The sequence below is a fragment of the Lytechinus variegatus genome, chromosome 15 (assembly GCF_018143015.1).
Source record: "Lytechinus variegatus isolate NC3 chromosome 15, Lvar_3.0, whole genome shotgun sequence".
NCBI lineage: Eukaryota > Metazoa > Echinodermata > Echinoidea > Temnopleuroida > Toxopneustidae > Lytechinus > Lytechinus variegatus.
Genome location: NC_054754.1, coordinates 1,721,575 through 1,738,038, shown reverse-complemented (window position 1 = coordinate 1,738,038; position 16,464 = coordinate 1,721,575). Strand labels below are relative to the sequence as shown.

The following is a 16,464-nucleotide window of genomic DNA, read 5'->3' as shown; positions in this document are numbered from 1 at the left end:
CAAGCTGTCAATAATGTGTTATCATCATTTTGTGCACTCAAAATCAGTGTTACAGCTTAAGTTAGGCCAGATTCATACTATTAATGATTTAACACCAACACAAACACTTTACAACATACCCTGAAAACACCCCTTGTCTATGGCAGCCTGCTAGTCCCTGTATTAAGTGTATTAAGTGTAACTCCTGATCACGTGCTTTAACAGTTTGCACATGCAATAAAGTTTCTTGGCAGCTACCCCAGCATACGGGTTAAACCTATGAACGTGCAACAGAAATCCCGTGATTAAGGATTTAACCATTGCATGTGAATTAATTTCTCTCAAGAAACTCCTAATCAGAAGGATTCGGGCAATTATGCTACATTTCAAATTCCATATCCTGGGATTTACAGAATTCAGTAGTCAAAAACTCAACCAGTCTGCAGAAAATACATGATAAATCAGGGGCCCGTTGCAGAAAGAGTTGCGTTTAAATGCAAGTCAAAAAATCAATCGCAAGTCAAAAATGCGCGCTGTTGATTGGTTGAAAATCAAGTTGGGCGTGATTTTTAGAGTTGCGCTTGATTGCAACTCTTTCTGCAACGGGTCCCAGCTCAGCTCATAAAACAGATGTGGCACTAATTAACAAGGCATTTTTAGAAATATTGTGATTGACAAATGACATCTAAGCCAATGGGCCCATTAGATCGATCATAACTCCCATCTCTCAAGTATATCAATGCACAAAATCAGCATAGCAGTTCAGAAGACAGGCACAAAAATGATAATGAATGCTTTTGAGAATCTGAAATTTAAATTTGTTATGCCAACCGACTGAAGAACATATTTCTTTTTTAACTTTAGCACAACTTTAGAATATATGAACCTACATAGCTGCTCTTCAAAATAAGCATTTATATAAGCCTATTAATGGGAATCAAAGCTGTAGGTCTCCTGGTTTCTTCACTTGTCGGAGGATATGTCGACTTACTGAAAAATACAGCAGAATAACATGTACTACAACTTTGCTTCAAGCATATATTAAAGATGGTCACATACACAGCAAAATATAGGTTCTAGCATTATAAAGACAAACTTCAGGTCTTCTCACAAAATCTTTGGTAGCAAAATGGTCCATCATGCTCTCCATAAATCACACAAACCATCCTTATTTCATATCAATGTACTTCTATCATTCTAAGAGTATTTCAAAAAGCATTTGAAGCTCTGCATGACTTCTCTGTGATTCTTGTAAGGTTAATTCAGCTGTGCATGCCTCAAATACATAGCTGAATACAAGATAATGCAGGCCTCTTCTGCTTTTGTGATCTCCTTTCAAAACCAATCGTCAACTGCATTGCTAAAACCAGTGTGAAGCCTGAAGGAGTGGACAGGTTAACTGCTTAACTCACAATATATTTGTTCAAATACATAATCTACAAGCAAGGAATGCACGATTTGGAATCCAGCCATATCAAGACACATATTTTCTTTTTCAAGGTGTCAGAACTACTTGTAAACAGTAGTACATTGTAGAAAAGCTTTGGAGAGGTACGGCAGCAACTGACATCTTTTCAAGTTTGCTACAATCTAGGCAACGATGTCTGTAACGGCACTAACAGCAACGCATCTTGTTTGCACACACTAATTCTTACTGGAATGCATGGGAGTAATCTTCAAGCATCAACTCTCTGCAGACGTTCAGCTATATATCATCTATGCAAAGACAGAAGGCACTATTCTATAAGTATATTCATTCTAGGGGTCCAATATTCTCTCATATTAATCGTTCCTCTGGAGGCATTTTGAGCACGTTGTCCATTTCAACGAAAGAGCCAGTCATCTCTTGACGGCTGGGGCTGTATGATCCCTGCGTCGCCCTCTTTTTTCTCACCGAACATACAAAGCAGGAGAGTAATACGATGAGTATGATGATCACGACAGCCGCAGCGATTGAGGCTCCGATGATGATCCACTTGATGTCAGTGGGAGCCTAAGAGAAGTGGACAAAAGAGAAAAGGTTTCTTGATTAAGTAGACAAGACATGGATGGTGTTTACAATATTACAGGTTGGTCATTAAAAGGATTGTAAGCTAGACACCTTGTAAAAATTCAGAGGTGTGGCTTCTTTGCAGGAATCATGCAAGTGTCTTTTAATCATATACAACAAAACAACAGGGCAGTGGGAACCATGATGTCGTTTCCCCAAGTCCTATTTTTTCGTTTATAATTTCAGGATGCGTGATGAAAAATAACTTGCTTGATCCCTGCAGGAAAGACATGGCTCTGGATATTGGGTTTGATGCCTTAGAGAAGATGGAGGAGAAAGATTACATAAGATATATTGGAGAGGTGATCATGATAAGGTTATCCTCACAATAGAATATCCTTTCTTCAGAACAAGCAAGTGTTTTTCCTGAAAAGGGCCAACATCCACAGTTTAATAGATGAGGACAAAATGTTTCATGTTCAAGACAGGTATTTTAAGTACTTCACCGTCTGGAGGATATAAAAAAACTATGATTCTTGAGAAAAATCAACATGAATTCCATGAAATAAAGTGAAATTTGTTAATCATGATAAGAATATAAGAAGTGTTTGATTTATTAGGGAGCTAGAGCCTCTCTTTAATGAAAATGAGATTATTTGTTTTAGACCACTAGTTTACTCACATGCAAATAACAAATTCAGAAAAAAAATAAGACAAATAAATAAAGAATGATTTTCAGTACATTTATGAAAAGTACATTTTAAAAGCTGTCAATATTTCTTTTCAAATATATTATGATTATTCAAAACAGAAATTTCTTATATCAAATCATCATGAAATTAAAAGAAACCTTAAAAAATGTTACATGTAGTTCTTCTAATAGTTAAATAGCCAATTCAAATTGTAATAGTACATGTATTTGATTTTTTTTAAAGTGTGATTTGAATGGAATGACTTTGATCAAAACAGATGGCACCATGTGCATCACTACACAACAGCTCAGGCACAGAAGCATAAAGCTAAGCTATTGATCGCAGGATTGTAGACTGATGATTGATTGCATTGATTATTGTGTATGATCAATTGTAAAATCTGCCTCACGATCAATTGCTAAACTCTATGTTACAGGGCCCTGTACGATTTAAGTGTAACTCTTAAATATTAATGACTTACATTTTCGCAGTTGTCACCCGTATAGCCATCGACACAGTCACATTCATAGGTCGGTATTGTTTCATCTAAGAGAACACATGTTCCTCCATTCTGGCAGATATCTTCTGTGAAACAGGGGTCCATGGTAAGGCACTGTGGTCCAAGGTACCCGGCTACACACTCGCACTTGTAACTTCCATATTCCTCCATACACGTCCCTCCATTGCTGCAGGGATTGGTAGAAGCACTGCACTCCAAAATATCTTCCTGACAGTAAGTCCCTTGGAAACCTAAAACACATAAATTATTTACAAAATCAATAGTTTGTTTTCTAACACTTTGCAGTAGATCTGTTTAAATTCATTTTTAAGATATTTGATTGATGAGTCATGGTCTAGTGGTTCTGACCTTTATCTTTCAGACAATGGGTCATTAGTTCAAATCCTAGCCATAGCATGTTTTCCTATAGCAACAAATTTGGCCAGATTGTGCTGCACTCCACTCAGAAGAGGTGTATGGGTACCTGAAAGGATTAATTCTTGATTGCACTGAGCAATACTGAAGAAAAGGCAGCTTGGGCTATAACTGGATTATTAAAAATAATTGTGCTTTGTATCCTGAGAAAGTAAGATATAAATCTGGTTAATAATTCTTTGGAGCATTGTGGCACAGTGGATAAGTCTTCTGTCTTTGAAACAGAGGGTCATGGGTTCGAATCCCCTTCAGTAAGAAATTCATCCACAATGTGCTGCACTCGACCCAGGTGAGGTGAATGGGTACCCGGCAGGATTAATTCCTTGAATGCATGAGCGCTGAAAGGCAGCTCGAGCTAAAACCGGGGTAATAATAGTAATAACGCGCCTCGGAATAGAATATTTCTATATAGGTGGTGCTATATAAATGCTGGTTATTATTATTATTATTAACATTAAATTAAAGGCCTATTGAAGTGTGGGCAACCATAAGTATAATGTTACATCTTGTCAATAAACCTCTGTTTTCCCTCAAGGCACATGGTCTCCACAAATCAGACAACTATTTCCAAATCACAGAAGAATATGTAAAGCTCATTCTTATTAAAGGGATTATAAAAAGTCTTCAGATGCGACGACCTGAAGTGAAAAAAAAACCTTGTTCAAGTGAGAGCAAACATTGATAGCATGGCACATCTTACCAATAAACCACTGTCTATGAGGCTCAAGTACATGGTAAAACTAGATTGACTTTGTGGTAAATGTTAAACTGACTCACTGATCACCAGGTACAGAGTCAGCTTTAGCCACAGATACCAAAAGACAAAAGTGTATTGTACTTTCCATGACCTTCCTCAAATGAAAAGAAAACTGTTTTGTTATTTCAACAGGCCATGTTATCAAAATGGCTTCTCCAAGAAGCTTCAAGTCTCTTTCCCATCCAAACAATGACTTTTACAATGAATCATTTAAAGGTAAATCCAGTTCTGTAACAATCTCAAAATGACTATACACAGAATCTAATATAATGACCACCCAAGTGTCTGTTTGTATGAGTAAAAACTAGTTGCCAAAGGATTCTGGAAGAAATTGTGTAATTGCTGAGAAATAAGCAAAATAAGCGCGGATTCGGTCACTTCCGTTGGGTCTTTATTCCAGCAATAATAATACATTGTCCCACGTGCGCTTATCTGTGTTGGTGATCTTCAGAGTGAACATTTTCAGGCACAGATTTCAAGATTTCACAAAGTTCAGTTTATGTAACTGTACCAGATCTAGATCCTCGATGATATACTGACATTTAAGCCTGGTTTTACAGACTTTTTCATGAAATCAGTGTTTACTGCAACTACTGGTATTTCTCTTTAAAAGGAATGATAAAATGGAACCAAGATTGGCTTAAAGGGGTATTCCAACCTTAAACTAGTTTGGCTTATCAGAAGGAGAAAAGTGTGATAGGATGTTGAATAGTGATGGTTTCATCATGAATACACCATGTATTCTTTCATAGGCATGTGTTGGCCCTGAAAAGGACAATCCAAATTCAACATTTTGAAAAGTGTATTCTTGTCACCATAAGGAGAATGAGCAAAGCTGTAAATGAAGGCTATATATAATCTGTCAGGTTGCTGTGTTCACGTTTGTTGAATGATTAAGCATGATATATATTATGGTATAGAATCAACATGTTTAATTTTTCAAGAACTGTTTTAAAGGACCACGGTCTTGGAATCTCTTGCCAGATGACCTCAAAGAAAGTCATACTACTCATTCTTTTAGGAAAAAATATAAATTGTATCTAATTTCTGAATAATTTAATTTTTAATTGATTGACTTTTATGTTTTTAGATTGTTATGTGTATGTTATTGTATGTTGTCAGCTTGATGTTTATAATACGGCATTTTTTACTGTTTTTGAAGTGGGGTAAATTTGGGATTATCCTTGACAGCCAATGGCCCTTTGTTTATCCCCCACACTTCATTTTTTCTATTTCTTTTATAATGTTATGTATAATGTATGATGTTATTTGTAATTTGTATTGATTTGTAAACTTGATCCTTTGATGTGTTTTGAAAGTGATGTGACTGAAATTAAATTAAATTTTCCTTCTACATGTATGGAATTTAAAACAAGAGACGTACAAGTTACATACAGTAACTAGCAAACAATCCAATAAACCCCTCAGCCCTCAGGTGAGAAAACTTGTATTCTTCCTTCTGTGTAGCATTCAAGGAAATATGACATTATGTAATTAGGATGGATGTTCATTTCATGGCATGATGTAGATTTCCTGGTGGAACATGTTTAACTTCACTCTACGGAGTATGGAAACACATTGAAGAGGGGAAATACATCATGAGAGATAACATAGATTTGTGTGCTACAAACAACTGAATTAAAGTGACGGGTCTGCTTCATGATTTGGAAAGGGGAATATCTGGAACATTTCAGAAACCTCAGAATACCAACTAAAATCTTAAAAACTTCCAATAGAAAATCCCCGATAATGATCATTTAAAAATGAATTTTTACTTGCTATTTCCAAGACTTACAAAACTGGTGATTGCATATTTACTAAAACTGCATCTACAGCATTGAACAATATCTCTTCTTCCTTTAGATCAGTAAATTCTACAGATCAATTGAAGAAATTCCTAAAAAGATACATCCTTTTTGATTAGTTACAATATTGCAATATTTGTTTGCACGTTTATTACGTAATGGGATGCTTATTGTTTTGTAAACACAGTGATATAGTGAACTATAAAGCGCATACAAAATGTTGGGTTATTATCAATATGATAAAGGTCTAGTTACCTGGAGATTAATAAATATGTATTTCAATGAGAAAGTAGGCCCTTAACTGAAGCAAAAACATATTGTCAGACCCTTCGCAAGGACAACAAATTCAAATATCAACTGTGGCAGCACTTAATCACAGTAATTACAAATAAAAAGAATTCAAGATTCAGCTTGCATAATGCAATTGAAATCTTCAGGCTTGTTTGTCTAGGACATACTATACACGTGTAAGACTTCCAAGTGTTTGACTAATCATATGCATGATATCCTGTTTGAACTTCTTGATGTGAAGAGACCTTCTTAGGATTAATAATCATAATACATGGGAAATTCCTTGATTTTAACTTAATAATGTGAGTGATCCTAGATTACTCTGTCTTTCCTATACTGACGATCATTAACAGACAAGATTTCTAGACTGATCCTTGCTGCCTTGCATAGAACAGAGAAGGAATGAAGGGATGAATCAGATTTTGTTCTTATTAATTAGATGAAACAACTACTTAGATCTGATCAGCAATTTACTAAAAAAATTATTGACAACACTGTTACATTCTATTTTTCTGCAATGATGTCAATCAATAGCCCTTCAAGGCCATTGTGTGGTCTTGGATTGGTTTAAACCATGTGATTAGAAACTATATTCTAGTCTGACATTGCTGTCACTACTAAGACAAATCAAGAACATCAAATTTCATATTGATATATGTGATATTCATTGAAGAAAGAAGGGTCACAAAGATGTCTAATATATCAAAAAGTTATAGCACTGTACAACCATTTAATGTAGCATGAAATCCACAAAGACCTTGGTTTCTTAGATACTTGTACTGTAACATGAAAATGCTTTCATTAATAGCATTATTAACTGATTAACACATCATTACTTGCTTGTAAATGGCAACATTTTAGCACAAGTATAGCACCTACTGTACTAATTTCAAACTAATAATTTTAAAGAAAATGTCAAAGTAACAAAAATTACCTTTGCATTAAACTGACAAATCCACAAGAAAACAAGAAAAATTCTCTCGCTGAGTATGCATGCACATACATATACATTTAAAGCTGTTTGGCATCACATTTGATTTCCTTATTTACTGAAAAGAGATAATCTTTTAAAATTCTTCTTAGGATTAATAATCATAATACATGGGAAGTTCCTTGATTTTAACTTAATAATGTGAGTGATCCTAGATTACTCTGTCTTTCCTATACTGACGATCATTAACAGACAAGATTTCTAGACTGATCCTTGCTGCCTTGCATAGAACAGAGAAGGAATGAAGGGATGAATCAGATTTTGTTCTTATTAATTAGATGAAACAACTACTTAGATCTGATCAGCAATTTACTAAAAAAATTATTGACAACACTGTTACATTCTATTTTTCTGCAATGATGTCAATCAATAGCCCTTCAAGGCCATTGTGTGGTCTTGGATTGGTTTAAACCATGTGATTAGAAACTATATTCTAGTCTGACATTGCTGTCACTACTAAGACAAATCAAGAACATCAAATTTCATATTGATATATGTGATATTCATTGAAGAAAGAAGGGTCACAAAGATGTCTAATATATCAAAAAGTTATAGCACTGTGCAACCATTTAATGTAGCATGAAATCCACAAAGACCTTGGTTTCTTAGATACTTGTACTGTAACATGAAAATGCTTTCATTAATAGCATTATTAACTGATTAACACATCATTACTTGCTTGTAAATGGCAACATTTTAGCACAAGTATAGCACCTACTGTACTAATTTCAAACTAATAATTTTAAAGAAAATGTCAAAGTAACAAAAATTACCTTTGCATTAAACTGACAAATCCACAAGAAAACAAGAAAAATTCTCTCGCTGAGTATGCATGCACATACATATACATGTAAAGCTGTTTGGCATCACATTTGATTTCCTTATTTACTGAAAAGAGATAATCTTTTAAAATCCTTCAGACATCCAATGAAATACAATAGACCAAAGTCCTTCCTCTGATCCCATTTCAGTAAATTACTTTCAGGGCGATAACAATGCCTAAGTAATAAATGCCAAATATTTGTGGGCTTGTAAATTACCATGTTTGGAATACCGAGTATTTAGCTGGTTATAAATGATGACTGCTGACAATGTGTTTAGTGTTTTGTGTAATAATATCATCATAAAAAAATGAGGTTCAAAGTTCTTTCTCTCTGTCGCTCCCTCCCCCCCCCATGCACCAATGCTAATTGGTGCAAACCATCCTATATCCAACAAGGGATTAGTTCTTCAAATGTTCTTTTAAGCTATTTCAGAATCACATTACTTGTGAAGAGGACATTGTATTTTATTGATCCATTTGCCAACCCCATAAAAAGAAATATGGAGACATAGGAGACAATTCACTGCTCTGTGATGCAAATAAAAATGTTACAATTTACCTCGAAACAAATGCATTAAACTTGAATTGAAATACCTAATAGATAACAGGGCATTGGAGAAGAAAAAAAATTCTCGAATGCTTTCTCAAAAATTACTACAGCAACAGTCAGACGACTGTACCTTTCTGAAAAAATTTTAGCTTTTGCGAGATGGAGCAAGTATTTGGTTGTCAAGTACTATGTCATAATTTCATGAGCTGGCTACGTTCAAGAAAGCAGAAATTAAAATGAAATGATTTACCTAATCCTTGACAGTCACACTCGTAACCATTGACACGATCAAGACACGTTGCACCATTCGCACACTGATTATCAACGCATTCATCAATGTCCGTCTGGCAGTTATCTCCTGTATATCCCGCTACGCAGGTACACCGATAGCCATAGGTTAGGTCAGTACAGTTGGCTCCGTTTAAGCAAAGGTTGTCTGAGCAGTCGGGCAGTTTGGTTTCACAAACTGTACCTGAAAATGTATGAAATAGGGATAAAAGTTATGATAAGGTGTGTTTGCACCATCCTAATAGGGAAAGCATTTTACAAGAATCTGTTCAGGCTTCAAAATTCCTGAAAGTTAATGAAGCATTCACACCTGACTGAACCAGATAAAGTTAATAGAGTAAACCTTGAGATACATATCTAAATAGAAGAGCGCATATTTTTTGCCGGATCTTGCCATTTATGTTGGTGGGATATCAATGCCTATTCTACCCTGAAAAGTTTATTTACACAAATAGTGAATAATTCAACAAGCATACATGTAATATTACAAATTAATAACATTTTCTTTTCAGACTTGGCCTTGAGACCGTTCTTGTAGAGTTGTTTTTCACATATTTCAGTATCCCTTCACCCTCTCAGAAATCTTTACCAAAGTTCTCATCAGTTTGAAAATACCTTCAAGTAATTCCAGCTACTTACTTTCTGGGATGAATAAGTGCTTTATTTTCACATTGGGAAACTACAAGGTATTTTCTGATTGAGAAGGTATGACTACCCCTAATTTCTATACTCTGTAGCTACATGTCTAGGCTAGACAGTTTATAACAGGATGTTAATATACCACAACTTCATCATAATACATGTGCAACAAGGGCAGATGAATTGAACAAATATTAGTTTTTCAGTACCAAGTCCTACTTTACGTAGTTCTACTTTCACAAAGCTATACTATTAGCTTACCTACAGTAGACTCACCGATATAACTTATAAAGGTAATGAATAAATCTAATACATGTATTTTGAAACTTGTCTTCTATTTGCACTTTGGGTTCACAAACCCTTTTTGATAACCAGACAAGCATGTTTTTCACAAAGGTCACAAGGCTTAATAAATATACACTTTTTGTAGAAGTATACATGTGGTTCCAGACTGCCTCGAAGTTCATCAGTTCCAGGTACAGTGTATTTTAGCAGAGTAAAAGCAAATTATGTGTAATTTCCCCAAAAGAAAATACCCGCTAAATAGTAGGTACTTGTCAAAATTACGAGAACTTTCGCGGGATTTTTTCCAAGGTCACAGGTATTTTAGCAGTGCGAAAGCAAATTATGTGAACTTTTATAGCCCAGCATGAAGTTGGGCATGGGCGCTGTGGGTGGCAGCTGAGCTAGCGATTTTGAGTCTTGCGCCTTGCCTGCCTATCAGACCATACTGCGCATTCTTGTAACTTCAAGAACTATCCCCGAAGGGCATGTTTAAGCACTGTGAATGCAGGAAATTTTTTAGCCAGAAAAAATTATTGTAATGTCAAAGCAGCTTGAAACCACCTGTTGTGTAACATGCATATGAAAGGAGAAACAATGATCCATCTTAATAAAATTGTAAATGTAAAAATCAACTGCTGCAGTCTAGGAATTTAAACCCTACAGAATACAAGAGTGCGTATATGAAAAAAAAGAGGTATGAAAGTGAAAAAATACATCTGAAGCCAAATGCTTTCATAAAAAAAATTGGTGCAGTTTACCCTTTTGGCTTCAGTAATTCCAAAACAGAATGTTTTTAAGTAGGGATGAGTAGGGGAATAAGGCAAAATAATGATAAATATGTTTGTTTGCTAGGCTCTATTCTTGTTGAATCAGAGCACAATATGTTCATACCCATTTAATACAAAAAGAGATGAAAACCACTAGTAACTATTAAAATACCTGCTCAATTCAGGAACATATTGTCACACGTAGTGTAGTATACATGTTATGCCAGAGGGGGGGGGGTTCAGCATAACGTTAAGTTTGACTAAAAGTCATGCTTCATTTTTAATTTGTAATTTCATAACTGAATATGGGGTAGTGCACATCCCTTATTAAAGCAACAGGAATTTTCAGTGTGATTCTGTATGTAGTTAGATCTTTGTGAAAAACCCTCTGATCAAGGGCTGACTTCTGACTTAATAAGGAATGATATAAAAGTGCCAATGCATATAGAGTGTTCCATGTGCAATCAATTTGAACGTCTACTAGATAATAACATCTCAAACATATTTTAGCCAATGAGCTGATATATGATTAAGCAAGACAGTGTAAATCAGGGGAGCATTTCAGCAAAGTTGTCTGCATTCACAAGTTGGCTTTCTCTGACAGTTACCATAGTAACAGTCAGGGGCAAGTGCCTCACAGCCAATCAAAACCAAGGATTTCACTGAAATTGTCAGCAATGACAATTTAGTCAGTGCTGACAACTTTCATGAAACACCCCCAGATCCTTTTTTTGGGGGGGGGAGAGTTTGATGATATTGATAAGTTCCATTTCTGTAAAACAACCAATAACATTTCTTTTCAATGTAATTTTGAAGTCACACTAAAAACTTTCCCTAAGTTCTCAACAAAAATATATCTTAAGTGTCAAACCTTCTGAAACAGCGAATCGATAAATAGTGTAAGTGTAACACTTAACAGCTCACAAAATTCATTTTGTATGTGCAAGTTCAACCTTTGTGAAACAACTCCCAAACTCCACGTATCATCACATTGTAATCCTTTAATCTTGATATGCTAATCTAAGTACAAGAATTGTTTAATGTGATTATATGTCCAGTAAACTACAGCTAATTATCTCACTTACCACCATACCCTGGTGCACAGGAGCAGATAAAACCAAACCTGTCGTCAGTGCAGTTACTACCCTCTTGCTGACATGGATTACTGTCACACCATTGAATCTCGTTCTGGCAGTCTGTGTCGTTGAAACCAGTCGGGCAGGTACACTGGTACGTGAATGAGTTGTCGGTTTGATCTAAGGTCTGTGAGCAAGTACCTCCATTTTGGCAAGGTAGATTAAGGCAGGGGCCAGCATATTGGCAGTTTGTACCTATGTGTCAGAAGGGAGTACAGATGGGAGGAGAAAGTTAGGGGTTTTATATTTATACAAGGCATGTTCTTATGTGATTATTGGGTCATTTTTGCTGCATGATTAAATTATTGCAAAATAATTTCCTTTACAATATGACATTTACTATTCATACATAATCAGAACTTTAACAGCAAGAGAAATTGTTTTTACAATCAAATGGTTTCATGTACACGACCCTAACACTATGAACATTAATTTTAAATGACATGAAATACATGTATAGCCTTTGTCAAAGCAATCTATTATCCATCAAAACATCTTGTTTCAACACCATATGAGCCTCTTATCTAACAATGTATGGAGTGAACACTTAGCATTCCAACACCACGCCTGCATACATATATTATTTTATGACAATTGTAAAACATTTTTCATAAATGCAAAGAGATTCAAACATTACACTTTGCCAAGTAATAAGGGTCAGAGATACATATTAATCTGTATTACAATTTCACTAATTGTGGTTTATCAAATAAAGGATTATGCACATGAACTCAATAAAAGAAAAAAAAAATCTGATATTTAAGAGAAGTAAATTTTATCCCCATACATGTTCTTTAAAGTTATAACAATTACATATTTACAAGTACTCTGTACTTTTTTTAATCTAAAAAGATATATTTGTCTTAAAATATTTGTGACATACACACTATGTGATCCAAATCAAACATAAGAACCGATTGCTTTCAAAAAGAACTATATGCATATACATGTAATTACCATTTTTATTTTGAAAATATGACAAGTGACTTCCTATTAAAGGACTTTGAAAATCAGATTTTCTTTAACAGTAGATCACTCAAACTTTTGAATCATTTTGTTTTTACACTGATGAGGCACATGTACTTAGTTTATCACTCAACAGTCAATATGACTCTCTCTGTAAAACATGAAAGTGTGAGAGTAATTTTTTTTGTAAAGTAAGATCATGGAGCTATTGTGTTAATAGCTCCTTGATAAAACCTATTACACCAATCCTGTATTACATGTACATATTACAAAGATCTATTGATAAATTGTCTTATACAAGTTTTTTATCACTAAAATCAAAAGCACAATTAGTGGTGAACTACAATAAAAAAAGACAATAGAAAATAACAAGATTAAACCATTACAGATATAACAAAAACACTTGGACAAATTAAAAAAAAACCTTCATTTTCAAGGTATACGATGAAACACACAAATAAAGACAAAATATCACCAAAAAAATAACTGAACAATAAAACAAAACAAATACATGTACGAAACAGAAAGGGTATGTACATATATCTTAACTGAAGGTCACAAGAACGACACAAAATAAGTATTAAACAGAAATAAAACCATTGCAGAATTTTCTTTCATGTACTATAATCATGGGATTCAATATTGTGCCAAAAGCATACTGGTTCATGTGTACATGATTGTTCAGATTTCAGTAGTCTTACTGTAAGGTTTATCCAGTAATTTTATACAGATTTTTCTTCACTTATATGTATCAGACATTAAGCCATCATCAGTTCTATACAAAATTTTATGTAAAAAAAATAACAATCATGTAATAATAACAATCAATTATTAGAACTCACCGACGAGCAAACAAGAACATCAACAGTACATACAGACCCGATACATAGGCATACACTACAAAATACTACAGAACATGGAGAAAAACACTAATAACCTAACCAGTAGGAAAGAGCGTAAATATAAAATAGGGAACGAGGGCGGAGAAATGAGGGCGAGAAAATTAGAATGAAAGGTGCGAGATGAGAGGTGAAGAGAGCGAGGGAGAGGGAGTTGGAGAAACAGAGGGATATAGAGTGTGATAGAGAGAGGAAGAAAGAGAGAAAGAGAGAGAAAAGACACACCCACACATCAATAGAGAGAGACACAAAAACAAAGAGAGCCAGAGAGAAAGAAAGAAAGAGAAAAAGAAAGAAAGAAATAAAGAAAAACATAAATACAAGTAAAATATAGAAGAGAGGTGGCAGTGATACCTGTCACATTTGCTCTACGGCAGCCGTACAGCGAGTCAAAAACAGCCATTTCAACATTTTTTGTACCAGCTCCATATAGGTGGTTTGAATAAAAAATAAATAGAATGGCTGTTTTCGAATCAACCTAAAAGACCGCCATAGAGCAAATGTGACCGAGGTATTAGCAAGAGATAGAGAAAGGTTGTCTATGGAAATGAGCAGACATTGGACATGAGAGATAAAAAGAGAGTATGATTGTATATATACATGTAGGTGCAATGAGAGGGGAGAGAGAGAGATAGAAACCTAGAGTAAGAGTAAGAGACAGACAACATATCTCACTAAGGCCGTGTTTATGCTTCCATTTTTCAGGCCAGAATCAGCGTTTCCAAATTTGATTAGTGCAAAACACGGTTGCGTCCATGCTTACTTTCAAATAAACGCTGTTTCAAAACGCCGATCGTAAACTCACAATATGGTGCGTTTGTAAACGTCGTTTGACCAGAATCAGGCTTTCTGGGGAAGCATAAACACAACCGCGATCGTAAACGTGTTTAAATGACGTCATTTGGTACCTGCTTCCGGTGAGATGAAAATCCGCGGGCAAACACAGTCGTATTGCTCCATGTTATCTCAACGTAATAACAACAATGGGAAAAAAATTTTCGAAAAAAGGCGCGCCCAATTTGACCTCGCTTTACGATGGGAAGCCAGCTGGAGATCATGATTTGCTCTGAAAAGTTAAGCATAAACAGCACTCCCAGAACCACGTTTACGATCGGCGTTTTGAATCGACGTTTGAAATCGCTGATTCTGTCCTCGCAATGGAAGCATAAACACACCCTAAGAATGACAGAGTATCATTATTAGTTGAATATAAAACAAGGCGCTAGTTGATTAAACCTGTCCTTGATAGCTCAACAGCTGTATGACAACTCCATAGGCTTGTCTCAATCAGCCCCAAGCTTTTTCATTTTACTGCACTTCATGTATTTCTGCTCTAGCTTATTATCATTCTCATCAAAGCCACATTGCCATCCAATGGCAACTTGCATGGAATCCTTGATTGGTTGGTTGTTGAATGTCATTACAATGGTAATTACAGAGATCTAATAGAAGGCACAGTTATCAACTTTCATGCAGCAGGGTACAGCAAAGTCTTGATATTATTTGCCAAATAAAGATGCAAATTTAAAGAGGGCAATGAAAAACTCAATGTGCATGTCCTGTAGCTTAAACTTATGCATTCTTGAGTGCGAATCCTCCACTTTAATAGGCTGATAGAAATGTGTGTTTTAAAAAATATTTTACTTATTCTCAAGTAAAGATGATAGAACAAGATTCTTGAGATTAATTAAACTAAGGCTGATGAAGAATATTCTCCTGTAGATGATATTGAATATTTGTTTGGGGATTATAGAAGATGATGAAAGTATGATTGTGATGTATGATCGATTGTTGAGATAATGAGAAGCACACTGTACGTTTATATTTCTCTTCATATAACACTGACTTGAACAAGGTCATGGTCAGAGACACATTGCAAACATAGTTGCAATTAAACCTAATTTTAATGATTAATCACAAGTCGGATATGTAGACTTCTCATTGGATAAGAATTAAGTTATGTTTGATTTTCAGAGCTGTATTTGATTGCAATTCTTTCTACAACGGCCCCCTGGTATGTTGTTAATATGAAAGTTATTAATTTACAAGATTGTAACTTGTAAAATTCTATAAAGAAAGATGTATAGGAAATGCAGCATTTTAGTTGAAAGAAGATAATTAGTTCACCACTACCGATTAGTTCCTGCAATACCGACTAAAAAATCTACCTGGTATGAACACAATACTTTCAAAACAACTTCACATGTATGAGAGGCGACTGAATAGTTTTGAGCCTAAAGGCCTGGTCCCACTAGCTGATGGACACAAAATGTGTAACAGATACAGCGCAGAAAATTTTTGGGGTGGCTCCATCCATTTTTATTCGCTACAGACAATGAACAAAATGGGCGAACAATGAAATAACAGTGGATGGATGCTCGATGGGTATAAAGCGAATGGATACATAACATTTTCCAATGAAAGGTAAGATTTTTTTACATCCTCTCTGCATTCATAAGTGCAGTGGGACTGGACCTTATAACATGGAAAGGATTAAGATACATATATGAAGACCAAATTTGGTGCACTAAATCTTTCATATATCTTACTCCTACCCGCCAAATTTCTTGGTCATACCTACATTGAGTCTGATTTTACAGGTTCTTGTATCATAGTGTGTAATGAATAATGGACAAACTTGATTTGGACTTTTGAGGGGTTGATGACATGGA

At 35.1% G+C, this 16,464-nt stretch overlaps 1 protein-coding gene across 1 annotated transcript in view; it reads right to left on the bottom strand.

The window, feature by feature from the left end:
• Positions 1-511: 511 nt before the first annotated feature.
• LOC121428962 (protein crumbs homolog 1-like) overlaps positions 512-16,464 on the bottom strand; it is a 65,725-nt gene continuing 49,772 nt past the window's right edge. The window contains exons 12-15 of the mRNA XM_041625858.1: positions 11,877-12,122; positions 9,063-9,284; positions 3,143-3,411; positions 512-1,972 (exon numbers count right to left, since the gene is read on the bottom strand). Coding sequence (XP_041481792.1) covers positions 1,757-1,972; positions 3,143-3,411; positions 9,063-9,284; positions 11,877-12,122 — 953 coding nt within the window. The 3' untranslated portion in view covers positions 512-1,756. The remainder of the gene's footprint in view (positions 1,973-3,142; positions 3,412-9,062; positions 9,285-11,876; positions 12,123-16,464) is intronic.